Source organism: Fistularia commersonii, chromosome 3 (assembly GCF_037954325.1).
Source record: "Fistularia commersonii isolate RoL2024-O1a breed Wild chromosome 3, RoL_Fcom_v1.0, whole genome shotgun sequence".
NCBI classification, from domain to species: Eukaryota; Metazoa; Chordata; class Actinopteri; order Syngnathiformes; family Fistulariidae; genus Fistularia; species Fistularia commersonii.
Window position 1 is genome coordinate 20,724,647 of NC_141286.1, and position 27,702 is coordinate 20,752,348.

At 38.3% G+C, this 27,702-nt stretch overlaps 1 protein-coding gene across 1 annotated transcript; it reads right to left on the bottom strand.

Moving 5' to 3' along the window:
- Window positions 1-3,496: 3,496 nt before the first annotated feature.
- On the bottom strand, window positions 3,497-26,603 carry LOC147235812 (CD151 antigen-like). The gene is made up of 8 exons (XM_086144053.1): window positions 26,429-26,603; window positions 22,185-22,269; window positions 15,981-16,172; window positions 8,122-8,196; window positions 5,977-6,081; window positions 5,362-5,520; window positions 5,108-5,194; window positions 3,497-4,622 (listed from the first exon to the last, which is right to left on the bottom strand). The coding sequence occupies exons 2-8, from the start codon at window positions 22,266-22,268 to the stop codon at window positions 4,563-4,565; spliced, it is 762 nt and encodes a 253-aa protein (XP_086000179.1). The 5' UTR covers window position 22,269; window positions 26,429-26,603; the 3' UTR covers window positions 3,497-4,562.
- Between the last annotated feature and the right edge of the window lie 1,099 nt (window positions 26,604-27,702).

Here is a 27,702-nt window from a genome sequence, read left to right on the forward strand (position 1 = left end):
AGGTGTTACGCTCCAGGGAGTCGGCAAGGACCAGACCGAGCCCGAGTGAACAAGTGATTGACAGAGTGAGTGATGTGTGTGGTGATCTTTATGCACTGGGACTAAAACGGCTCATCATCTTCCTGTCAGGTCTTCACAGTCTTCCGTAGCCCTGGTGGTACCCATCTTTATATGGTCACATCCTGGAAAACCAAGTGGAGATTGATTCATTGATTGATTCATTCATTGATTTTTGTGCAGTGGTTTGAAATTTGATTCAAAGTTTCATGTCACTAAGCTATCCGCAATTGAATCAGCCTCACCTGCTCATTCAAAAATAAATAAATCGGAAGTTAATGGGTCTGTGCATTTTGAAATCGTTCGTGTTGAGCAATTTGAAGGGGACATTTAGTACAGCTTCCCGACGCAGAGTCATGATAACTACGTGATTAAAGTAGAGGGTTTTATTAGGCATAGGCAATAGGGAGAACCGTATTTTAGATATTGATTATCTCATTAAAAACGGAAATTAACATTTAACAAGTAATTGCACACACAACTCAGCCCTCATGTAGAAAAGCTAGAAGATTAATTCTAAAATGTAAGACTTTAAGAGTTACTATAAATGAATAAAAAATCTTTTGTGATACATTTTTTTTGGACTGAATTATTTCATGTTGTATACATTTCTGTCAAATGTTTGAAACATTTTCAGAAGGTTATTCTGACCTATGATGTGGTTTTCAGCTGACCCTGCTTTAGTATGTTCATATTTACTCAGGATATTCAAAAATCTGAGTGAATATACTGAAAACAAAGCGGTGATTGCAAATGATCGGGACATTTTTTAGGAAAAATATATTCATCATACAATAATGTCTACCCCATTGCATCTGAGTAGAAGACATGAATCTTGAATTTCAGCATAAAACACATATAATATAAAAGTGAGATGTTTGATGAATATGTGTTATTAGGACACCCATGAAATTTACCATTATGCCCAGATGGCGGACCATCTTGGGCAAAAAAATGACTAACTCTTTTATAGTGAGCGGCTTTATTTTGTGGAATTTATTTTTTTTTCCTGTGCTGGATTTTCCAATTAATTTCAGTTTCAGTTGGTAGCCCTTGACAGGCAAGACAGAAGACTTTTTTTCAATTTTATTGAGACAGATTGGCCAAGAATGTTGCTGCCATCTACAGACTCAAGATTACATTTGTTAGCCCTCCTCTCACCCACGCGCCATGTAAACAGCCGAGGCCATGAATAAAAATGAGATGACCTGAGACGTCTGCACTTATAGCAGAGATGATATGGAGCACAAATGCCATTGAACATGAGAGCACATTAGTTTTGTCTTCCAGTCTACAGAAAGTACACTGAATACGCAGGTCCAAACACGTGCCTTGGTAGAAAATAATTTCCACATTGGGTATTTGTATTTCACCTGAGCTAATACACCTTACAACACATTGCAAACCAACTGTTACACCAAGATCATTTACTGAGGTATTACAAAATAAACCTTTTTTTTTGTTATCATATCATTTTATAGCTCCTTTTCAGTTGGCCTCACCCCTTATCAGGACCCACACTCATGTTCCTTTCTTTGGGTTTAAATCCACTCCCCTTTAGACAACCCTAAATTTAATATACATGCCCAACTTTGGCTGACCTTGGTGAAGACAGGAACCTGTTTAGCTCATGATAAATGTAACTGCTGCTAAACTAAATCGGAAAAACCCCCGTTGTGACCTTCAGTGGAAAAGCTCTCCCTTGCTGAAAGGTTTTAAGTCCAACATTATGAAAATTATATCCAAAAATAGACAGCCAGACTCCTGATTCTTTGGTTTTCCCTGCCCTTGCTTGACCCTGGGAACAAATACCTGCATGTTACTCCTCCTGCCGCCAGCTGCGGGCACACTAAAGCACAGCTCACTGTGGACTGTTTGTCCTGTAGAGAAATCATACAAGCTTCCAGGAAAACTAGAGGGAAGGTGAAGGATGCCGGAGGGTCCCCTGGTCTGAAAATAGCACACCTCTTGCGTGGATGTGCACGAGGTACAGTGGGTGACATGAGAGTCAACCAGACAACTGCACAGAGTATTGGGGGAGATAGTTTGGAAATGTCATGCACTGGTATTATTAACATTCCCTTGGTGTTATCCTGGGCACACTGTCACAGTAAGCAAGGCATGGAGCCCTGGCAATGTTGGAGTGGGGGCATTTATGGCTTTCATCAGCAGGGCAGAATCTGTTGGAGCACTTGTTGTGCAAAGGATTATCGTTATTTCTGCCAACTATTTTAAGTAAAAGTGACAAGCAAGAGAAGCTAATGGCTGTCAAAGACAGCGCATACGCCTTGCGTTCATGCCTGCTCCCTGGAAAAGCGCCCTAATGGAACCAACATGTGTTGATATACTTTCATCCCAATTGACACATTAACTACCACCCCTCCCCTCCCTTCCCCTCCAGCCCTGCCCCATCTCACTCTCATGAAGAGAAAAAGCTGCTCATTTTGCGAAGGATGACTCAGCTCTCACAAGGTGTGTTGTGAGAGCTGCATCAATGGCTACTGACAACACACATTGATTTTGATTTCTGCTTCATTTTACCATGTGCGTCTGTTACACAGAGGAGATGTGCACATTTTTATTTTTATTTATTTTTTAAGTGTAAGCTTTGCTAAGGCTGAAATGGTTTAATATGCATTGTTAACAATCCCAGTGGACACCAATTAGCAGGATTTTGGCGTGAGCTGACAGGGTTGTATTTCCTCCCGACTAGCTACAGAGCCCCGATGACGGGCATGTTTTTGAATGAAAGAATGATGGGGATTGTTTTTAAGATTATTCCGAGCACCTATAAAAAACACGCCAAATATTTTATACCAGCCTGAATTTGGAAAACATATGATATGGGAAGGAAGGTAAACCTCAATAGCCTGTAGGTGTTTTGTACTGTCCCTAACCAGCGGTTTCCATCAGTGAGTGGTTGAGTTGATGAAAGTCTGGGAGGTGCTGCCTCCTTGTGTTTGCTTACAGTCACTGCTGCTATGACGCACAGTCCCTCCCAAAAACACAAGAGGTCAAATGAGCTGGACTCAGTGCTGCACTGTACAATCCACTTTAAGCCATGTAGCTGCCGGGGAACAGGTGACACTCACTGGCAGCGGCTCTCAGGAATACGACTCTTACGAATCTACAACACCACAGTAGAGAGACATTAGGGAATTGCCTTTAGGTTAATTCACTAATGCAATTGTAAGCTAGTGCCAATTGTGTGAGGTCGACTGGTTACAGGCACACGGCATTGTCTTTACACCATAATGATTTAGCCGTTTTTAGGATGACCTGAAAATTGTGAGGGAAAGTACACTTTTAGCCTGAAATGTGCAGCAGATGATTAAAAAATACCAAAACAATTCTGTTGAATAATTCATATACTTCATTCAATTCATTCTGACTCATCCTGCTGCCATGTTTAGTGACAGAATAAAAACAGCAAAGAAGACTGACATATCATTGATATTTATTGAAGCTATGATTGTCTTTATAACCACAAAGACAGAAATACAGCAGATTTGTAAGTGATACAGTGATGTCTTTCAGGTGAATTATCAAGATAAACGAGATGCATCTCACCCAGCTACCCAGGTAAGTTAAATATAATATATCTAATGTCTTTAGAAAAGTAAAAACTATCTGCAGCATAAGAAAAAAAGAGGGAATTAAAACAGTTAGAGGAAGTCCACACCCAAGGTGAAGACCCTTTGGCAATCACTGGCTACTGTGTATAAAATAAGACAGTAGAAATCAAACACCAGGCACTATCACCTTATTACACCTCTCTTCAGCCCCAAGTTGTTGTTGAGTGTTAAAATGCTGGCACTTCTGGTAAATGGTACAGTATGAGAAAGGTGATGTTTTGAGATAGTTCACTGGTAAACCTTACGTCACTGTCAACAGGTGTTTAAGGAGGCACAGATGTGATTATTGCATGATCAAAACACAGGGAATATAAGTGAAGTAGCTCACTGGTGAAACACATTCAGTTACAAAAAACGGCAATTTACAAAATAAAAAAACTCACACAGTGTTCAAGTTTAAAAGACTATGAGGGTATTAGGAAATGCACAACTGGCTATTTAATGTAAAGGGAAGAGATTATGGCCAAGGCTATTCTATGAAAAGAACCACCTTCAGCTCACTGGGATGTAGCTAATAGTACACAAACATTTACAAGACTTTAGACCAAGGGGAAAAACCACATCTCCCATAGAGGCTGTCCCACTAATTAATAGTCTGTGTTGAAATTCCAATCAGTTTCTCTCAGGGGTTGTTTCTCAGATCACTGTGATGTTAGAGATGTAGCTGAGACTGCAATTTGAGTACCTAATTACCTTAAGAAAACTTGTGTTTTGCCACCCTTTGTTTACCAAAATCTGATTCCTCAGACTGATCCCTTGATAGATTTTGCTTCCCCTTTATGCAAGGAAAAGAAAAGAACCAATGGACTGCTTGTGTGTGGCGTGCAGCAACAGAGTCTCCTTCAACCGCACTTGTGTCTTTCTCCTCTCTTAGTAGGGCTCTGCTTTGAGATTTCGATACAGGCAGCATGTGAACACCATCCCTATAATCTGGGGGTCAACAAAAAATATTGTTAAGTGACAATGCTTCATGAAAATCAAATTCCATATATATAGTTATTCAGTCCTGCAGTCTAATTTACTTAGTTCTCCACGCACTCTTTGACTCTTATGTCGCTCTCCTCACCACAGTAACAAAAGTCATATTTGTTCAACATGGAGCTGATTACGATCTCCCTTAAAAATATATAAAACAGACAGCCAAATTTACTGTTATTACTTCAAGGCTGAGGAAACCCGGTGGACATGCTAAATTTACCTATTTGCATTTTCTCAACTCAGGGCTTCTATGATAGAAACACCCCGTCCTGGATATTTATTACATTTAACATATAAATGGGCAAGATGTGCTCATTCACTCACATGGGTCTACTGAAGAAATCAATTTTACATATTTTTCAAATGTGAATCTAAATTTACTCTGGTGCTTTGTGTCAAAGATAATACAATCTAACACAGTAGTGTTCTTTGTTTACCTGAACACAGGCAATCCCAATCCCCACCGCTCCAATGATCTTGAGATGGTCCAGTATGAATTTCTCCAATTTAGTGATGCAGCCACCCTGAAAGAGAAATGAAGAGTGTCTTCATGTTTTTTCAGTTGATGTGGGAGAGCCAGTGTCTCACAGCAAACAACCACTATGTATACAGTTTGGATATGACAGCTATTCTCGGGCCAGGCTGTCTCGAGACTGAAAGATATACAACGCATCCCGTTCTTGGCTCTCACCTCAACCTTGTATATGTTGGATGGGTGGATACTGCGGCCGCAGAACTCAGTGCGGGTCTTGCAGCAACTGTCGGGCACTTCCCTTCCATCTGCGTCTATTGAGCGGATCCAGACACTCTCGGCCCAGTCAGATGAACTGTTGCTCCCACAGCACTTGAACTGATAGGAAGAAATGCAAGTTTGACATTAAAAAGTGACTAGGAAAAGGTTGTGACAGCAGTAACAAATGGAGAAAAAAATCATTATTATATGTTTAGATGGGACTCTGAAACAAGTGATATGAGAAAAATACATTTTAACGACCGATGGTCTGGGGCAACTCATTTGAAAAGAACTGCGAAACAAAAATACACAACTCGATGTTTGAGTTGCTGTCTAGATTAATCAATTCCCCAATGCGTGGACTGGTATGAGCGTGGTGAGGGTAAATTAGAGATGAGTATACACTCAAGTTAAGTCCATTTATCTTTTCTTAAGCCACACAGGCTGGATGTGTTATGTCTCGCCCTAATTCTGCCCAGTGAAAATGAAAGCCTAGAAAGCCAAATTTACTCATTACCTCACCCAGAGAAATTGGTACTGTGCTTTTGTTCACGCGGTTATTCACAAACATACCTCCTGCTGCAGCTTGTCGACAGCACTGGTGACATGTTCATAAGTGTTCTGCTGGTACTTCTCAATCATGGTCTCCCTCAGGCTTTGCTTCAGCTCCTCGTTCAACTACTCACCAACAAAGACAAATACATTACTCATCAACCACACAGCAATAGGCTTAGACACTGATCAGGTCCACTGATAACGTGATTGGTCTATTGGTGTCTGTGTGCTGCAGATCAGGTTAATAACAGAAACTCAAATTGTTTTTGTCAGACAATATCATGGTTGTGGTTGCAACAGAAACGCAGATCGGGATGAAACTAGGGCAAAGGTAGAGAAGTCTGTAGATTTTGCTCTCCAGATCAGTGGCAGTAAACGCTCAGTGGAAGAGCAGGAGGTCTGAGGGGGCTCAGTTTCTATGGCAACAAGCCAGCTGGGAAACCACTGTAAATCAAAGCGTGACAGAGATATCAGGGGATGAATGATGAAGAGAAGAACAGAGAACAGAGATAGATTAGAGGTGAAGACAAAAAAGAAGGGAGGAAGAGGACACAGGACTGAAGGGAGGGTTCAGCACCTGTTGGCAGTTTGTGAACCAAGGTAGCAGTTAAGTGAAAACTGCAATGCAAAATCACAGCTCAATAAACAAAGGCAGCAGATGTTGAGATTACCACTAGGGGGGATTCAGTGGCAAAGTACTTACTGCAATTAAATGCAAACTTGCATTTGCCCAAACTTTATCATACAAATGTGGGGCCCCAGGTCTGAAAACCTCAAAATGTTTCGTTGACATGCATACCGGTCATGTTGAGTTATGGATGATTTTAGCTGTGTAAGCCCCTCCTTTCATATCAAAAACAGGATTAGATATAAACAGGTTTGCAGTTGCTGACCAGTGTGTTAACTGGATACAAGAATGATTCCATTATACATCTATCCATCTTCTACCGCTTATCCTGCACTCAGGGTCACAGGGGATGCTGGAGCCTATCCCAGCTGTCATTGGGCAAGAGGCAGGTTACACCCTGGACTGGTCACCAGTCAATCGTAGGGACACATACAAAGACAGATAACCATTCACCCACTCACTCATTTGGGGCTATTTTCCCATTTTTACCAATAAACCTGTTGCGTGTTTTTGGACTGTGGGAGGAAAAGAGAGAACCCGGATGAAACGTATGCAGACATGGGGAGAACAAGTTAACTCCACACAGAAAGGTCCCCTTGTCAGAACTGAACCACCCTTATTCCACTATTTCTTGATCAATTCATACATATATTTTTCAAAGTACATCAAGGTACAGTCATCATAACTTAATACAAAACAAAAAGACAAGCGGACTAGTATGATGAGAAAAGAAAGAACGATGGAAGTGAGCAGATTAAGTAATGCGAGAAACTTTTGAAGTGAATAAATGAGACAAGGCTTTGGGAAGGAAGGGGCAGTGATGGGGATCAGTGACTGCTCAGGTTCAGACAACTTGTGTATTATGAATGAGGCAGTTTTAATGATAGCAGAGAACCTTTAGTCTGAAACAAAAAAAAAGAAAGAAAATCGAGTTTCTGAGTTCCATGCCTCCAGACCTTAAGAAATATCGAGGTGCCGGCTGATATCCTGTTTAAAATTCCCAGAGAAAGTGTCTGAAAGTTTGCAATAAAATCAAACTTCATTGAAATGTGCTGAATGATGTCACTTTTACTCTTTGTTTTCACAATCACTACAGCACACATTCAGTGACATTTTCATGTTGGCAAAGAATAAGTAAATGAAACATTGACAGTCTTTTATTCAATTTATTTTGAATACGCGTTTAAATTAGGATATAGAAAAAAGTCAGCAGATGGTCTGTTGAATGACGTGCGGATATTTAGGATTTCGTTATCTATCCTCATCCTATAATAAACATCTGTCAATCAAACATAGGTAATGTTTGAATTTAGTAATAATGCAATAGAATTGTTTCATATGCATTCTAGTAGACAAATGAACATGTCATTTGTCATCCAACAATACTAGTCATTCAATTTTATTGCATTTTAACTAATTTGAATCTGCTCCTCATTTATCATTGCAGGCAAAGAATGTAACATATACTTTAAATTTCAGGGTCAGTTTAAACCTTGCCAATGTGTTTGTTTTTTCAAGGTCCATAGGGGGATTACCTGCTGATAGTAGATATAAGCCAGGACGCCAGCCAGAATCTCCAACAGGAAAATACACAGCAGCAAGACAAAATACTGCGGACAGAGGGGAGGAAAAAGTCCACATTTCAATAAAAAGTGATGTCAGAGAGAAGTAGGATGTATCGATGACAATAAAGTACTGATAGAATATGGAAGAATGTTATACTGGTTTATCCAAAGACTATTTGGGTCTCACTTTTTGACTGGAAAAAATGGGGAAAAAAGATTAAGTTCCAATTCAGCAAAGTCAGATAGTTAGCAAAACAATTTGCAAACAATTGTGTGAATTTAGGCCTTGTAATTTGGACATATTATATTTATTCAATTCAGTATGCATCCAGACCAACCAACCAACATTCTAACAGTAAGCAAATCTCACTCTAATGTGGAATTTATTGTTATTAGCTATTTGATAATCAACAAACATTAACAAATGTGGTTAAGAACCATGAGATACACATTAAAAAAAAGAAAACAAACAATGTAAGGTGCAAGGTCATGCCACAGTGCAGCAGACAGGCTTACACAATAAAGGGGAGGTTTCAAGGTTCTATCAAACATCAGGTCTTTTGTTGAAAGTACATTTTATTTAAGGCAATGGCTAAAAATAGCTATTGCACAGTGGAACGTCTCACTTTATTTGCCTTTGAGTATGATGTGCTGTTTAGAGTTTACCACTGGCATCTGATTTGTATCCAGGGCTGTGGGAGTTAAAGGGAAGGTTAGGTTTTCATGAAAGATTTTTTCATGATTAGACAAGAAAGGGTATTATATGACAGAACCTTGACCCAAATTCTCTGACCAGCTACTATCAGAAAAATAAATAAATACACAAAAACTCAGCCCAGTAAGTGGATTTAGTCTTTGATTGGATAGCATGGACTGATAAGATCTCACAGTGACTCCCACTCTGAATGCTGAGCAGTTCAAGATGATGCAGTGATGACAGGTTTTATCAACAGACACATGGCAACCGACAAAAAAGGTGAAGACAGATCTCTAGTGACAATCAATTACAAGTATTAAATGAGAAATCATAAAATCTGTTTTAATAACCATTTGTGGTCATTTGGCAAAGACCATTTCAAGTTTTGTTTAAAATGAAATAGATTCTGCTTGGTACTTGGTCCTAAAGCTTGGTTCAGTCCAAACTATGTACCAATGCTGACTCGAACCTATACAAGGAAGTAAGCTAGCTTTTTCAATGTAAATTTTTAGTCACTCTACCATAAACACACAACTGCTACCTAACTAAAGCCTAAGAGGAACAAAATCACTGAAGCAGAGGGACTGGTGGTCTTTCCCTGATATTGACAATACACATTGTTTGAAATGCCCTACACAATATTTATTTCCAATAAAAGGAAAAAATGCCACCGTAATCTAACTAGATTATGTGCTCTAAACATTTGTAGAAGCACATGTTGCTCCTGGATAGTCAGTTAAAGATAGTCTTCATGATTCAACATTAACTGCCCTAACAGTTTTTGCTCCCTCAGCTCTTCTGAGACTGAGCCCATATTGTGGGACAGTGATGTTCACACATTGTGACGGAGAACCTGCTGTTTGCTATTAGACTGGGCTAGCTGAATTACTGATGGTGCACAGTTGCTCTCGTGGACTCCTCATGATTCTGGATATTTCTCTCTCGCTTTCTCTCTCTTGTGCGCTGTCTAAAAAAAGCAAACATCATTTTACCACAAATCTGGCCTTTTCCCCATGTATAACTTCAGGTCCAAATGACACTCTTACATCATGTTGTCGACTCGAGTTAAGAAGGTTATCCAAAATCTAGACATCTAGACAGCGCTCCATACAAATCCCACACTATAGCTTTACTTTCTCAGGCCCATGTATAAACTAAGAACAACTGAGGCCAGAAAAAAAACATATTAGTTTGTAGCAACATGTCCATTTGTTTCTTTTTCAGACTTCATTAAAAGGTGCTGCCTTTATAATTACTGCGTAAGCAGGAAGTTGTGGTGCATTGAAGGTGACTTAAATAAGACATGGGGTTGCTAAATCTCAAAACTCCTTTTGAACTACTTTCTGACAACTCAGTAAGAACTTTATGGTGAGGGTTTGACACACGGGTCTTTTCCAGACTTCACAAACATGACCTGTGGGTCAAAATGTTAGTCATCGCACCCAATTAAAATAGCTGAATTGAGAGTCTGCTCTGGTATTTATCTTTGTAATTTGATTCCTCAGACATGCTGACCTGTTCAAATACAACAAATGACTTAAGGCCAATGAGCAAGATGGATACTGTTCCATAATAACACAAAGCCAAACACGTTTGATTCATTTTGTGTCTAATCTTTTTCACCAGGGTAACTTTATGAGACAAGAAATGACAATGACAATTGTTGAACTACATCTGCATACATAAGATTTTACCAACAGCATTTTATAAGTACAAATGTCAGAGGAACGCAATCAATGTCATACATTTATATTCATCACATTCAGTACAGGTAATTCTTTCGACGGAATTGAAATTTCACAGATAATTATTCCTATCCCTCAAAAATGTGCTCAGCAGAGAGCAGACATTTCTCAATGGGGTGTTACTTTTAGTTTTAAAGGTAGCAAGTAATCACTGAGAATTTTTTATGCATGAAGATGCACTGAAAATTATATCCTCGATGAACCGTGAGGTGAATAGATTCCCATCCCCCCCTCACGTGTGAAACTACAGCACGCAGATGGTTACGCACACACAGACATGCACCAAAAATAAATAAATAAACTCCATTATGTGCACCGCCCTTCTGTATACAAGGATTTAATTTCAACTCCTCAAAATGCAGCACATGTTCAAAACACACAAGGATCCAGGCAAGGCGTGCGCAGATTACAAACTAAGTTGAATGTTAAACTAGGATGTCTGCCTCTGAGGCCCAATTTGAAGGTGATCTCTAAATGCAGTCTTCTCCAACTCCACAATCCAATCAGTATCAGGCAACATTAAGATGTATAAAATCCGAATCAAAGTGTGTCCCCATGACTGCAGGACCTTGGACCACATGCCATCTATGGGTATAGATCGACATTTTCCACAATATCTTTTAGTTTGGGACAAAATATGTTGGTGAGTTGCATGCCTTATTTTATTTGAATACCACATGGACAAAAAAACAATTTGGATCTGAATGAACAAGTCAGTTTCTCACCGGGGGACATAGCTCAGACTCTTAGAATATGTGTGGGAGCTGGATTCAGTTGTAATCTTTCTTGTTTCTGGGGTCAAGTTCAAAAATGATTGATGGACCTGATGAGGTTTAGGATGGTACACTGCCAAGTTCTGGGGGTTGAAAGAGGCTTTTTGATTTATTTAGACCCATGAGAATTACTACTGAAAAGAGACAAGGGAGTTTTAACATCCTTGGCATGGGAAAGACATAACCTCAGTTCAGCCAATCAGCCTTAGCTTCGGTTATTGAATGATAGGAAGAATAAATTTCCTTAGTAGAGTGGCTGGCTATATCTACAGTGTCCTTGTTCTTTAAGATATGCCACTCTCAAAAAGGTAGTCTACGATACCACAAAGGAAATTATACTTTCAACTTTACAAAGCCATACCAGCCTGTGACTCCAAGCAGCTTTACAAAAAAAGTATCTGTGTCTTGAGTGAGATGTTATACCTCTCTAGATGTTCTTTTAAACCCATTCGTGAAACCCAAGCAAATTCTGTATTTTGACCAGGCTCATTGGTAAAACATTCAGTCCTCCATCCACCTCAGGAAACTTTTATACAGTCAAGTTAAATGAGCTCATAAAAGGGGGTATTATTTCACTCACCTGAGGTGAAGATCTCAGGAAATACATTAAGGTAATAATAACCCTCTGACACCTGATTACATGAGTACAAGCACAGACTTCTAATCCCACGGCAGGTCTCTTATATTGTGTTGTCACAATGGAAAAAGTGGTATTTAGAGAAAATACAGACTATCTAGCGATATACCAACTTTTAACATTTTTACAAAATTCTGAAATATGAAAAGAAAAAAGCTGAAATCCTGGTTATGACATGATAAAAAGTTTTAAAATGAATTGAGTATTTTACACAATATGAGGAATTTTTCATGCAATTTAACAACGCTTGTTTAATCCTGAAATATTTCTCAGTGAAACTTTGCCATGAGGCTGAATAAATTCTTGGTGTTATGAGCGATGTTCATTGCTAAGTCATGACAGACTCATCAGGTTGCACCACAGGGAAGCTGTAAACTGAACAGTCAGACACAAATGAGCAATGAAGCCTTTGCTTCTGCTTAAAGCTCTGCCAGACTGTTGCTTCAGATTAACCTAATCCAAGGGCAGAAACAACATATTTGTTGAAATTAAAACTAGAAGACAATTTGACTTAGGGCAGGGGCAAAAGAATGACTGCTCCAGTAAAATTTCTTTGAAACAATAACTTAGATTAACATTTACTTATGATGAAACAATAGTCAATAAATTTAACTGTAGTTTTTACAAACAGCTTTTCCTCATGACAAAGATATCCCGAACAAAGTGAAATTACCTGAATGGTTGGGGGGATGAAATGATAAATATAGTTCTAATACTAATATTTTGATATGTAAAAAATTCAAGAATAGCATGAAAATGTTCTACTATTGATTCATTGCTATGAAACGTTAGCTGGTATACTGCATATAAGTAAACCAATTAGATCCCAATGTATAAACGGGAGGAAAATCGAATCTCACTGTAATAAACATAGTCCTATAACATTCAGAATTTTTTTTTATTAAATTATTTTTGAGGAGCATTGTTAGAAATAAATAAACCAGAGCCATGTCAACTGTCAACCTTGAGTTGATGAACATAAAAACAATTCTGACATTGCTGAACTGGCTGATAATTGCTACACTTAAATGGTACCAGAATTCATGAGAGATATTTCATTTAGGGTTAAAAATTAAAATCAAACTGACATCAAATGACACAAATTTCAAACCAAAAGCCAAAAGAATATCACTGCCAAAAGGCTTGTTAAAAATCACATGGTGTGAAAATTGATAATTAGACAATTAGGCATGGATAGTTGAAATTTGGTCCACAACTTGAAAGCAAGCCAATATAGGCTATCCTCCGTATTTTAAATCAAACTTGACATTAGACATCCCTACATTAACTTCACAACCTAAATTCAATCAATATTGAAATCTAAACAAGCTTGGTGGGAAACTGGGAGTCTGACGAGATGGAGGGATGGATGAATGGATGTGTGGATAGATATCTTTTGTACAAACAGATGGTAGAGAAAAGCTTTTCCAAAGTCAAAGTTGAGGCTATAACCGACTCCAACTGGGTTTTGCTCTAAACACATCTGACCAAAGCAGTGAACTTAGGTGAGAGGTCTGAGAAAGAGGGCCCTGTAGAAAAGTCAGAGGGGAATCACACAGATTCTTGCAATATACCCTGGAAAAAAACACACACTCTATTTCGCTACTGGTGGAACAAGTCTCTATGAAGACGGATTTAATTCGTAAGGAAAAGGCTGTTCCCTCCATTCCTTGAGTTAATATACTGTGATGTCTGAAAACAAACAAAAAAAAAGAAAAACAAAAACAAAAAATGGATGTGTTATGAGACACACGTATACAAGTATTGTGAGATTTCTCCTCTTGTCAAGTCTTTAATGTCATGTCTTTAATTTTTGTGCAGTGAAGGATTTAGCCATGTCTACTTAAATGGCAAACTGCAAATAAACACAGCATCTAAAATTCACAATGGTAATTCATAACTGCTTGATTACCTACAGATTTTTCTACAAAACTCTAAATCAAACATTCCAAGTTTAGAGTAACAAGTGTTGGGCAAAATAACTTTACTTAACAACAACAATTGTGCTGATTGCGGCAACAGTTTTACTGTCAGTGGGCAAGGTTGAAAAATAATTTGATAAAAATAGGTCGCAATGTGATATAATTGGTGCAATGGTGCAATCATCCATGGGCCAAACTCTTATACTATAACCCTCTGATAATTGCAGCTTTTTTCATGAAACTACAGGCCTGATGACATCATTCCTGAAGTATGCTCTGGTTTGAACCAGTGACTCTAGGAGTACAAGGCTACTGTGAACTCTCCAAGCTGGCAGGTACTCCCACTACATAGAGGAAAATAAATTGAATCTGACTCTCCGTTATCACCCCACCCTTATGTTTGCCCTCTTTAAAAACTTCGATAGCATCTCTCCTTGGTGACAAGATCATTCCTCCACTGTGATTCATTGCCCTAATCTGAACTCTTTAGGTTACGTGCATTTCCAGACCACACAATATCATTACAATGCAAGGACTTCCTTCGTGCCTACAGAGACATTTACTTGTAAAATATGTATTCTCTAAGAAATTCACTCAACTTCTGTTTTCTGGCCTGGTGAATCTGCATCCAACAGCATAATTTGGCAGCTATAATATTCACTGCTGACAAAAGCGCATAATCATAACAATTTTATTGATCAAAAATGATGGAAGCTTGGCTTCATGGTCAGTAATGTAGCTGTTACAGGTTTGACTTTTGCACTAACTGTTTTCACTTATCCTGAGGGAAAAAGAAGCAATAGTTATCAAAATGACCCGAACAAAGGCTTTTGCAACAGGTACTCCACAACTGTTTTAGTTTTAATAAACAGTAACTGCAAAAAAAATGTGCAGTTAAGTGACTGCATCCAGCAACCTTTACTTTTACACCTTTCCTTGAATGGTGACTGTTTTAATTTTACAGTAATGCCATGATGACGTCCAACAAAACATGTACATGTGATTGTTTTGAGTGTTTACATGTACAACGAATGCAGTTTGTATATGCAATACATTTGATTTTTAGTCTAGCTTTCATGTGACCAAATTCACTTTTGGAACTTTTCTCATTCGAGTCCAAATGTAGTCCAAATTACCATGTCAAAAGGTGCAAATTCTTGCATTTTGAACAGATGTCAGTGCCATGCAGTTGACTCATCACTGTACTGTGTCTACTTTCCAGATCAAAAGTAGCCTGTATACATGCCAATGAAGTGTTTATTTGTTCTGAACTTAATTTTATTGAGAATGACACCTTTGCCTTTCCAAAAACAGCCCATATGACACTGCAATTTTCTTCTAAAACGGACTCAATTTTCCACCTACTACAGAAACGCAAGTGTCCCTAATAAGTCCACTGCAGGCATTTATTTTTTTCCACCTTGTACCTCGTCACAAAATTAGAAAAATATGACTGTGCTACTCTGTTCAGTCACAAAGGTGAATTCAGACAGATTCCTAACCAAGTCTATCTTGGCTAATGCTCCCAAACTCACCGCTTCATAGTTGGCAGGGATATTTCAACAGTGCAATAGAATGTTTTTGTTATAACAGAAATGTATTTTGTCCGTAATCCTTATTTTCCAATTAAACTATATGTTGCACTTTCTGCATTGGCTGCTGAATTGTGACCTTGTTTTTTGGGGGAATTTGATTTCACCTGTTTTATCCAGATGATTTGGCGCTCTATTGTTGTATTGACAATAAAGCGAGTGCAACATTTTCAAAACATAAGTATGTGTGATCCTTTGTGACAATATTTGGTCAACATTTAACATTTACATTCGTTACTGTCAGCATTATGGGGTTTCCCTCATATTTTAAAGGGGCAGTCATGAGATTCTTCAGGTAGAGAAAACTAGCTGCATTGGGAGAAAATGCAACACACCTTGTTTGCAGTCATCCGAACAGATTTATTGAATCCTGTACTGTGTTTGCTCTAGTTTATTTTGTGCTCTGTAATCAGAGTACACTCGGTGGCCTCCATTATCTCTTCAGCATGACGTGATCTCTTACCACTCGCAGTAGCCTTCTTTGCTCCTTGAAGGTGGCACAGCAACCCAGCACGCCAGTTACCATGACGATGGCTCCAGCCAGGATCAGTATGTAGGCGGAGGCAGCGTATGTTTTGGAGGGGAGAAGGCTGATGTAGTCACTCTTTTCAACCAAGGTCCAAACACCCACTGCCATCACAACACCTCCTGCCAGCTACGAGAACAACACATGATAGCAGTCAGAATTAGACTTAGTGTCCTCGAGGGGTTAATCCTTAAATTCACAATATTGAAAACAATTTTGATACCTTAGCACAGACATTTAACACCCAAACTCTCCTCTTTCAGACAAAACAGGCACGGTTTATTTATTTATTTCAACTCATCTGTCACCCAGCCCCCTATATCACTTGATTACAATCTTTAATTCTGGCTCTTTTCAGCCAACCATAGGGGGCTGAAGTTCAATGAGGATGGTTTTACTGAGCCTGGAATTTTTTAATCATTGTAATGTTGCGAGCTTAAATATTTAATTGAATGACCTCAAACTTTTATTTTCATCTCGAGGGCAACTTAAATTTTTATTTCTTCTCATTTTAATTCTGTCTGTTCTTATTTCACTGGATTTCTCATCTTTAAAAGGGTTTAAGTATTTTCAAATTACCAGTAACCTAAATTTTTATTACTCAATGTTTTTTTAATGGTACTTGTGATTTCTTTTATATTGTTATTTTCCTTTTTTACCTTTACTAAAGTTAAATGTTCAGCAATAAATCAAAGTGAATTCACAAACTCTGCCAGCAATTAATAAAACCTCTGATTTTCCTAAAATTTTCAGTTTGATTAGGTTTTGACAGCAAAATAATCATGAAATGGAGAGCAGCATTGTTCAGATGCCCAGGTTTTTTCACCACCACAAGTACTTTCTGATCACACACTGAGCACCCAAGGATTAGCAACTGTTGATTGATACAAACCTAAACAGAAATCAAAGCTTGATATTGACACATTACATCTATAACTCTCAGCTTTACCCTGTTCTCAGTTTCAAGCAAAGATATGAATCAAACCAATCCACTCTTTCGAAACAGGGGGGTATGAAGTGCAGCAGCACATAGGAAAGCTGTCACTCTGCCAAAAGGCATCAAAATCCAACAGCCTGTGGATTTAGTTTTTAATTCAAGATAATGTGTATAAAAGCTTGACAGTGAGTCCGACTCACACAGAGAAACATGGGCAGTAAAACACAAAACCAGTGCTTGTAAAGAGACTCGGAAAATGTAATTAACTTATATTAACAACTATGTATATGAGTATTTTCATTGATCACAGACCTAATCAAAATCACTTTTGACTTCAACTTTATCTAGCGGATATATTTCTGCTGATCAACCAGTAGCTGGCCACCTTTGAGGTGGATGTATAGTGTGAAATGGCCGAAACACCTAATGAATCAAGGGCACACAACCGATGATGTGTTCCAAAATTTACAGTGGGGAGAACAAGTATTTGATACACTGCTCCGTTTTCAGCTTTTCCCACTTGCAAAGCATGTAGAGGTCTATCATTTATCATGTCATAGGTATTCTTAAACTGTGAGTGACGGAATCTAAAAACAAAAAAACAGAAAAATACATTGTATGATTTTTAAGTAATTAATTCGCTTTTTATTGCAAAAGTATTTGATACATTATAAAAACAGCACTTCATATTTGATACAGAAACCTTTGTTGGCAATTACAGAGATCAGATATTTCCTGGAGTTCCTGACCAGGTTTGCACACACTGCAGCAAGGATTTTGGCCCACTCCTTCATACAGATCTTCTCCAGATGCTTCAGGTTTTCGAGCCAGTCACTGGGTAATATGGACTTTCAGCTCCTTCCAATGATTTTCAATGGGTTCAGGTCTGAAGACTTGCTAGGCCACTTCAAGGACCTTGAGATGCTTCTTGCGGAGCTACTCCTTAGTTGCCCTGGCTGTGTGCTTTTTGGGTCAATACGGTGCAGTCGTCCTGTCCCCTTTACAGAAAAGCATCCCCATCTGCATGTTTCCGCCTCCATGCTTCATGGTTCCAATGGTCTTATTGTGGTTGTACTCATCCTTCTTCTTCCTCCAAACATGGCGAGTGGCGTTCAGACCAAAAAACTCTATTTTTGTCTCATCAGACCACATGACCTTCTTCCATTCCTCCTCTGGATTATTCCAGATGGTCACTGGCAAACTTCAGATGGGACCGGACATATGCTGGCTTTAGCAGGGGGACCTTTCGCGAGTTGCAGGATTTGAATCCATGACGGCGTAGTACGTTACTAATGTTTTTTTTTTGAGACTCTGGTCCCAGCTCTGTTCAGGTCATTGACCAGGTCCAGCTGTGCAGTTCTGGGCTGATCCCTAACCTTCCTCCCTATCATTGATGCCTCATGAGGTGAGATCTTGCATGGAGCCCCAGACAGAAGGACATTGACCGTCATCTTGAACTTCTTCAATTTTCTACTAATTGTGCCAACAGCTGTTGCCTTCTCACCAAGCTGCTTGCCTGTTGTCCTGTAGCCCATCCCAGCCTTGTTCAGGTCTACAATTTTATCCCAGTGTCCTTACACAGGTCTCTGGTCTTGGCCATTGTGGGAGGTTGAAGTCAGTTTGACTGAGTGTGTGGACAGGTGTCTTCTATACAGGTCACAAGTTCATACTGGTGAATTTAATATAGGTAATGAGTGGGGAACAGCAGGGCTTCTTATAGCACAACTGATAGGTCTGCGAGAGCAGTACTGCATACTGGTTGGTAGATAATCAAATACTTGGGTCATGCAAAAAAATGTAAATTAATAACTTAAAAATCCTACAATCTGTTTTTCTTGATTTTTGCTTTAGATTCCATCACTCTCAGTTGAAGAGTACCTATGATAAAAACGACAGACCTCTACATGCTTTGCAAGTGGGAAAAGCTGAAAAATCTGCAGTGTATCAAATACCTGTTCTCCCCACCGTATATCTTTTCTGATAGTTTCTAATTTTGCTCTCAATATATACCTCATGTAAGCACATACCATCTACTGGTACAATGGACAGTTTTATATCTCATCCCATGTTTCTATGATTCTGCTCTATCAAGGTGTTACATTTCAATTTCATTAGATTTTTGGAGCGCACACCCTGATGACTCAGCAGGCTGCACATGTCTACTTGCTGGTACGTGCAGATTTCGCAAATTTCACATTGACGCTGCACTTACCTATTAAGTGATGCCAAATATGTCATAACAACTTGACTGTAAAGCTACATATGATTCCTCTCTGCACCATTTTGAAAGAAAACAGAATTTTACTTTTTATACTTGGAACAGCTATTGATATCCTTCAAAAAATTATAAATGTTACAAACACTACTGGTATTACGGAGAATATTTCATAACAGTCTCTAAATCACATTTCTCTCTTCCGCAAATATATTCCAGTGCAGGAGTAACTGATGGAAATGCAGAAAGGGGTTTAGACTTTGCAGCAATCACTCCATGTGGAAATAACGCACACTCTTTCTGCTATAAATTCCAGTGAAAAACTGGGATGAGCGACTCCTGTTGCTATATTATACAAAGCTTCAGTGCTGAAGTTCAAACTCCAGTGACCCCAAGTGGCAGTAAACGGGATTAACTGACTAGAAAGAGGAGTGAAGGACCTTGAACTGAAAGAGTATCAGTATATTATACAGGTATTGGGTCCAATTGTTTTTTACAATTGTTTAAGGGATGTTCAAGAACTGAGTTATCAAGTATATTGAAGAAACTGATTCAAACAGCTCCCCCTATTTAACAAGTACTGCATTTGGTTTTTAAAACATTAAAGAAAGTCAAAGAAATTACTGCCTGCTAATTATGGCAAGTCGCAGATCACTAACATCTGCTGCGGCAAATACTGAAAAGGAACACCTCCCAAATAATAAGCCTTTGATTATGCAAGTGTGTGCTTTGTGTGATGCATTGCTGTCCACATATTAGTCAAGTAGTACCCTTATGATGGGCCAAATAATAACTCAAAACTATTCATTAGACCATGACAAAGTCCTCCCGCCCTGAGCAGGCTGTGCATTTTAATTCGAGGACAATCTGATTTCTTGCAAGACAGATGATTAAAGCATATGGGTGAAGCAGATAGTGCAATTTCGCACTCTGAGACAGAGTAATAAAGACGGCGACACTTTCCATCTGCCACCACAGAAACTGTTGCACCAATGTTAAACTCGTATTTGCCACAGCAGATCAAAAATATGAGTCATTAATAATGCTGTCCTCCTGCGAGACCCCAAGTGTTACAAATTTCGATCGAAGTGATCTTTAAATACATCTTCCGTTTCTTTTATTAAAGAATGCAACCCAGCTTTGACTCCCTGAAACAGAAGAGCATCTGTCTTGTGTCTGCTGACAGAATGAAAAGCTAATTTTATTCATGTGTGCAATGTTGGGACTTGGAAAAAAAAAACATAGCCCAAATACGTTCATTCGCCTTCATTTGAAAAGTCTTCTTCATCTGATGAACATTAACTGTTTTTCAATCCACTTCTGCCTTAATCAACATCACAGTTTGGATCCAAAAAACTTTTCCAAATGGACATGAGTAATCTATCTTCACCATTTCCCCCTATTACTGAAAAACAAAAACACGGTCGACATTGGAGCCTCAAACACATCAAGGTCAAAGAGAAAGCACCTTTCACCACGGATATAAAATGACAATATATACATAGCAAATCAGGCAACTGTCAGGGTAAATTTACAGTAATTGGTTCAGTCATAGGGGAATTAGTTTAAGAATCATCTGAGCTGAAGCACAAAACATAAACATTAATCATATGTGATTGGTCAAGTACGTCAATCTGAAATTGCATCAACTGAGAAGTAAGAGGGAAGTGCCAAAGGAATTGATAGTCTTAATTAACCACAGGCTTATTATAACGAAACCCATTCAGTTGGGCTACCAGTAATGACCTACAACCTGACAGCACCATGGAAAAACTTACTTGGTTTAAAGGAACACTTTAGTTCATTACAACATTTAGTAGTTAATGTTATAATTTTGACTGCTTGAAAATTAGGGATATAAATTTCAAAACTTATTCAAATTGCCTTCTAGTATTGATTATCTGGCAACACAATGACTATTAGCTGCTATCAAAAAAGACCATTATGGTAAGTAGACGGCTACTCTCTGAAATCCCCCTGTCAACCACTATTCAAACAGCGTATTTGAGATTGAGGAAGAATTGAGTTTTGTCCCTTTGTGCTGACATCAGTTGGAGGGAAAAAAAAGTACTTTTCTCTTAAAACCCTGTCCAGATTTTAGCATTTCACTAAAATTTGTATTAAGGAAAGGCCTTTTTGCAACAAACTGTGTTCTTCATCAATCCATCTGTGTTTTCATCAGTAATTTATTTCATTGATCGCATTGACAGTATTATCATAAGTAATAAAATTAGTCACAACATTAATGAAGCTTTGAATTTATTCAAACATTAAACTGACATCCTCTGTATCTGTAATTTAGGTATCCTTAGTTCATGTTTATTGAATAGCATTTATTGAGACATGGTTCACTACCTTGGTGGATCTGATGCATAATTTATAGGGAAAATGGACAGGCTAAGATCACTATCACCACCTACACCACTAGTTAAAAACAAACTCATCCTATATGCAGACTTTTTAAGCAGCTTCAATAGCAGTTTAATTCAGTCTGAGTGTGTTTTTTTGGGAGGATCTTTTTATTTGCTAAAATGATTATGCTATACACTTGTTTACCACTTCTACTAAATCACTCTTATTGGATGTATTGGAGGTTTATTGATCTTTCCTGACCTGTTGCTCTTCGACATTTTTTGAGCAGGCTGGTGTCAATAGAGGTCACATTCTAGACTCCTTTAGTCTGGTTAGATTTATAATGTCTTGAAAAAGTTAATTAACTACAACTACTAGCATAGTAAAAGCGCATCTTTGTCCAGCAATGGCAAAGCAGTAGCAGCTGGATTTACAAACATTTATCTAGTTTGGTTTCTGCTGCAGTGCTTGGCATAATCTGGATCACTAATAAAAACAAACCGCTATGATTGAAACACTTTGCCCAAAGTAGGAAGATGCAGGAGAACTTTAAATCAACATTTAAGTTAATATTGAAACCTCTGGGCAGACTTAACTCAAATATCAATATCAATATCACACCAATATCAAAACTCACCCAAAACAGAAAGTTGAAAGTAAACAGGAGGTATTTCAGGCAAATGGTCCCACATGTTTCTTTCTTGTCCTCGTACACTCCCATCCTATGAAAGTAAAAAATGATTCAGGGGATGATTCAACGCATGATAAAAACAACAGACTCCATGTCCATAACTAAGTAAGGCAATAACTGTGATGAATAATGAAAAAAACTTTGCGAAGGATGAATGTAGATCCTGAAACAATCCTTTTTGGGTAAATTTCTTTTTCAATTCTTTCTAGAGCAAATAGTCACTTCGTGTATTTAAAAAACAAGCCATGTTTTGGGTTCTAAAGAACAGCAAAAAAAACAAATGTCAAAGTGCATATCCAAAAGTCTAAAGATGTTTCTATGATACGGTTGGAAATGGTCTTTGGGAAAGCAAAATAGCAATAAATTTTGAACAAGCTTTAATTAACCGGTAAAATGTAAAGATTAGATTAGAGGCATTCAAGTCTCCTGAGGATGACTCTCTATGAAGTAGGTCACACCCTAAATTTTTCATCTGGCACTTGAATAATGCAGAGATTTGATATTTGACTAATTTTAATTATTTGCACTGAAGCCAGTTGTGGCATCCATTTAAACTTCGTGTGACAAGAATTACACTTTAAACAAAAGTGTATGTGTGTGTTTGTGTGTGTGTGTGTGTTTGTGTTTGCATGCGTGCATATGTATGTATACATATAGTATGTATCTCAAACTCTGTTTGGTCTTGATATTGTCCTGTCAGTATATAAGTGCTAGTCATTACTTGGTAAGGCTGATTTTTTCTGAATTTATAGGTAGATGCAAAAAAACAATTTCAAAATGCAGAATATAAAATACGAATAAGGATTCACCTAAAAATGGGCTGAACAATCACACAGAAATTAAGTACATGTCAAAAAATGACCTACAACTTCGGCAGAAGCTAATGAGAGAAAATGAATGCGGTGGTGAGCTTTTATCAAAAGCTTTCACAAAATATGAATATCCATATTACCAATCAGTCTTCATTGAGACGGAGAAAATTTTGAGTTACTGCATGTATGAGCAGACGTGTTATCTATCAATATCAAAAATTTGGGTTTCTGACTTTTGTGATTTCCATTATTTTTCCCAAAATTGCCCAGCCCCACTATAACTTGTTTTGAGTTGCAGCCATATAGTGATACACATAAAGCTACAAACAGTTATGTGTTTAAGTCCAAAAAGTAAGTGTTTTTTAATCCAAGTTGCATCTACTACATCAAATACAAGGAAAATAACCTGTTTCCATGTACCGTTGTCTGTGTATAGAGCTGAGGGTCCGACCACATTTAGGTAAGGCCTTATGTATAGAATGTTACAGGCTGTTTTAAACATGGACTGATTCAAAGTGATTCTATGATTAGTAAGAAGGCAGAATGTAAGGCCTGAGATGAAGGCAAACATCAATATTCATGATTAGCTAAATTTAAGAAATTAGATCTTGCAGGGGCAAGTGCAGTGGAGGAGGTAGATCACATTAACAGCTTCGGCGAATTCCGTGGAAGCCTCAAAGAGCCAAGTTTATGCAGACATCTATGACTAAGCACAAAGTAGCAGCAGAGAAACAACAAATACAAGAAATGATTGTCACTCTCTTCCCTGATGCTTTGCAGCAACAACCAGCCATGGTAATGGCAAATATCCTTTTAACAGCGCATGAATATTTTAGAGTAGAAGTGTTCCATGCATGTAATGAATTTAGAAAGTGATGAAAACAGCTGGCATTTCCAAACATTTCTGTCCTCACCTTAACACCAGACACCATTTTAAAGGTTTAACCATGTTTCTACCACCATATTGTCAAATATCATTCTTGATTACAGCACTTAGTTTAAAAAATGTATAAAGCCTATCATAGAACAATGGCTACACCTGGCTGCTGTCCTCGAACCTTGATTCCCTGAGTCTAACATCCCTTTTTTAACTCTGCAATTTTCTTGACTCCTGTGCCAGTCAAGCCCAGACTCGTCATTTGCTTCCTCTCCTAACCCCCGCCCCAATCTACTGTCAACTCAGAGTAACACTGCATGAGTGATTCTGTCTGTTGACCATCTGCTGTGCCAGACTCTTTCTTGTGTGCCTGTTAATTCAATTCAAACAACATTTAACAGCTTCTTTTACTGACTTTCATGACACATCTGTGCAATAAGAGAAAATCTTGGATTAAGTTTTTTACAGGGATCACTTTTAAACTGGAAAACACTTTTGAACCAGCTTTAATAAACCCAAGTTTGAATCACAATTTGTTTTGAAATCCAACTACAGATGTTAAGGTGCAGAGAAGTATTCTGTTTGGTGTCCACCTTACATTTTGGGTTATAGTTTTTGTACATTTTAGAAGTATATTGTGTTTCGCCAATTTAAAGACAGGTTTGTTGTACAGATTAGTTCTTTCTCTGACCAAAGTTCAGATAATCCCTTTAAAATATAATAAAAGATATCTTTATTTTCCCATTTGGTATTTAATACATGATAAGTTTACCTATAAACATATTTGACAGTTTGGTGCCCATTAAACCAAAACAAAATATACAACCTGTCTGACACACTCACAGTAAATAGCAATCAGGAATAAAATGGCTGTCCAGTTTATCCAGTTATTATCGTATTATCGGTCCAAATAGCTTTTTTGTATCTATTTTCTTTTCAGTATACTTGCCAGGTTTCTCCATTGTTGTCATGTCTGTATTTTATATTAACTGAATCCATAACCATATAATAGCACATCCAATCTATAAAATAAAACTTTACTGCTATCCAGCACCAGTAAATGGTTCAGATTAAATGCTATAGTCACATTTTGGGGGACAATATGCTATTAAATATAGTCTGTGTCTTAATCTGTCTGCTGAACGAAATTTCATGGCTGGCAGTATTAATATTTCACCCACATCCGCTTAAAGATGAGTCACAGTTTCGACAATATCGAGGGTGTGGGTGACCCCTGTTTGCGGAGTGAATGACTGCATTTCATTATTTTAATTGGCAGTGAATGAAGTATAGCAAACTCAAGATTCAAATATCTCAAATCCTGATTTTGATTGAACTTTGAATAGACTCACATTAAATAAAAATTCTCAACTCACTGACCAAATGACACAAAATCTTCCTTGTTACTGTAAGCATATTACTTCAGCTAATACTGGTTAGGACTTCATAAATTGAACAACGACAATACACAGATCACAATACAGTTTTGTGAGAGTATATCACACTAAATTTTTTCATGACTATTCTCATAAAAAAGGCACTATAAATGACCAGGCAAAATAACAGATTTCACTTTTCCAGTGTTGAAAACTGAAAACCTTAGAATAGACAAGGAGCTGCTATGACACAGCTTTAATTGTGGGTGCCTTATACTGCGAGAAGCAGACAACTGAACTATTGCAAAATATACATTTATGGATAATATTAACAGCCCTGTAGGCTTGTTCAGAAGTTGATTACGAAGTAAGAAAGAAGATTTTGGAGTATTATTTTGCTTTTTCTTGTGGATCTCCTGAGGAGTCATCCGTCTCAGGTGAGAATATTTCAGGTACGCTAAGTGTTGCCAGTCTGAACGAGGCAGTATAGAGTCGCTTGACTGAGTCTTACGTTTTAGTTAATTTTTGATCCACACCAAAGAACACCTTTCGAGTTGTTTAAGTGTATGTGTGTAGGTGTATAAAATATCTTAATGTGTGATTTGTTTGTCTTTCGTGAGAGACGAGCTCACACTAAACGTGCGAGTAAGTGATACATAACGCAGATTCACTTTATCACATTACAAATCGCGGCTGCCGCAACAACCACGTAGCTTGCGTAAAATACGTTCAACGATTCTTTTGGTGTATTCAATTTCAAGATAAATGTCTGGAAGCCTTAAGTAGTGGCTTATTCGTTTATATTAAAAGTAACTATCGAGGTTAGACCGTCTTTAGCCGAGGGCGGTCTTCCTTCGGAGGAGTTTCGAGCTAAAGCGCATCAGTCCGCCGAAGTTAGCTAACACGGTTGCTTCCAGTTTGGCTAGTGTAATGCGGAAAGGGGACTATTACCCCCTTTATTGAAGTGTCGAAAAGGTAATTAATGTTATAAAGTTGAGATTAAAAGTTTAAACATGTGTCGGCGTCGGATAGGACTCCACGGATAGGACAGGATACACAAAATCCGTCTCGTTCATCAAGCGGAACCGCTCGGTATGAGCTAGTTAACTTCCCGATCGAGCTTACCTGCTACACCTTTGATTTCTTGAAATGGAGGTAAAACGCGTTAAAACAATGATTAAATAAAGTTAAAGGCCGAGTGATTTTTATTCCCCTTTCTTCGGCGAAGGCCCCCGTGAAAGAGCCGGCTGGATGTGGTTCTCATTCGAGGGGGTAGTCTGGCTGCTTCTGACTCCACCCCGGGCCACCTTGCACGTCCCAGGCGTTCTTTCCGTGTCCGGAGGCGATGCTTTACCTTCAGTGTGAAAACCTGCTGGGGAAAAACTTTCCATTTTCAGAGTACAAAAGCTTATATTCGTAAGCTGATGTGCCTTTTAACTTTATCTGCATTATATTTAAAATGCAGGGACTTTTTTTTTCTGCAATGCATTTGCATTGTTCCATTGTTTCCCTTGCACCTTCATACAGGTGGACCCATTTTAAAGCAAAGTCAACCCTTAATTGGTTAAACTGCTGATTTATACACTGCATTCTTATAATTTTATGTATTGTTTCAATAACAAGATATTATTTATTGCACTTTTGTATGTTTCCTTTTTCAGGTGCGCCCTTTAGTAAAGGGGGTCATTTAATAATAATACATTTTATCCAAGGCGCCTTACTCGATACTCAAAGACACCGTACAGACATATACATATACACAAAATACAGATGTAAAAGAAACAATGAAAATCAAACAATAAAAGTGACAAAGTGGTAAAAAACGGCATCCATCTGACCCTCTCCGCTGTATCCTCCTCTCTCACACCATCAAACCTTATATCCTCTTTCACTCCATCCATAAATTTGTCTTCCTCTAGGCCTCCTATCTGGCAGTTTCAACCTCAGCATCCTTCCACCCGTATATTTAATAACCATTTGCCTGCTCCTCTTTTTGTCGGTACCATCGCCTCTAAACAACATGACTGGTCTCACCTTTGTACTACTATGCATTTCAGCGTTCCAACTAGTAAAAGTATGTGACATGAACATATCGACAGTTTTCACTGCAGACATTTATTATTGTAGGGAAATCACAGAGCATAAATGATGGCCTTGTTACATAATCTGATACGCCGGTCACTGAGTGCACAATACCGAGGCCCCCGTCTGGTAGATCTAAACTTAACCCAGCCAAAATAATGCTCCGGTTTCTGCCCCTTTCCATAATCTAAGACAGTCTGTGATGAGTGTTTTGTGTTTCAGATGTTTGCGCTAAATCCACCATCCCAACATTTAATGCTTTGCATTTTAGAGTCACTCCCTACTTCTTAAAATACAAATCCTCTAAGCTAATCACA

What these genes read in the sequence shown, in the direction of transcription:
- LOC147235812 (XM_086144053.1), bottom strand. Translation starts at nt 22,268, where the DNA reads ATGGGAGTGTACGAGGACAAGAAAGAAACATGTGGGACCATTTGCCTG. An exon ending in CTTTCAACTTTCTGTTTTGG is followed by an intron (nt 16,173 to 22,184) that starts GTGAGTTTTGAT and finishes TTGTTCTCGTAG; the next exon opens with CTGGCAGGAGGTGTTGTGAT. An exon ending in AAAGAAGGCTACTGCGAGTG is followed by an intron (nt 8,197 to 15,980) that starts GTAAGAGATCAC and finishes CTCTGTCCGCAG; the next exon opens with TATTTTGTCTTGCTGCTGTG.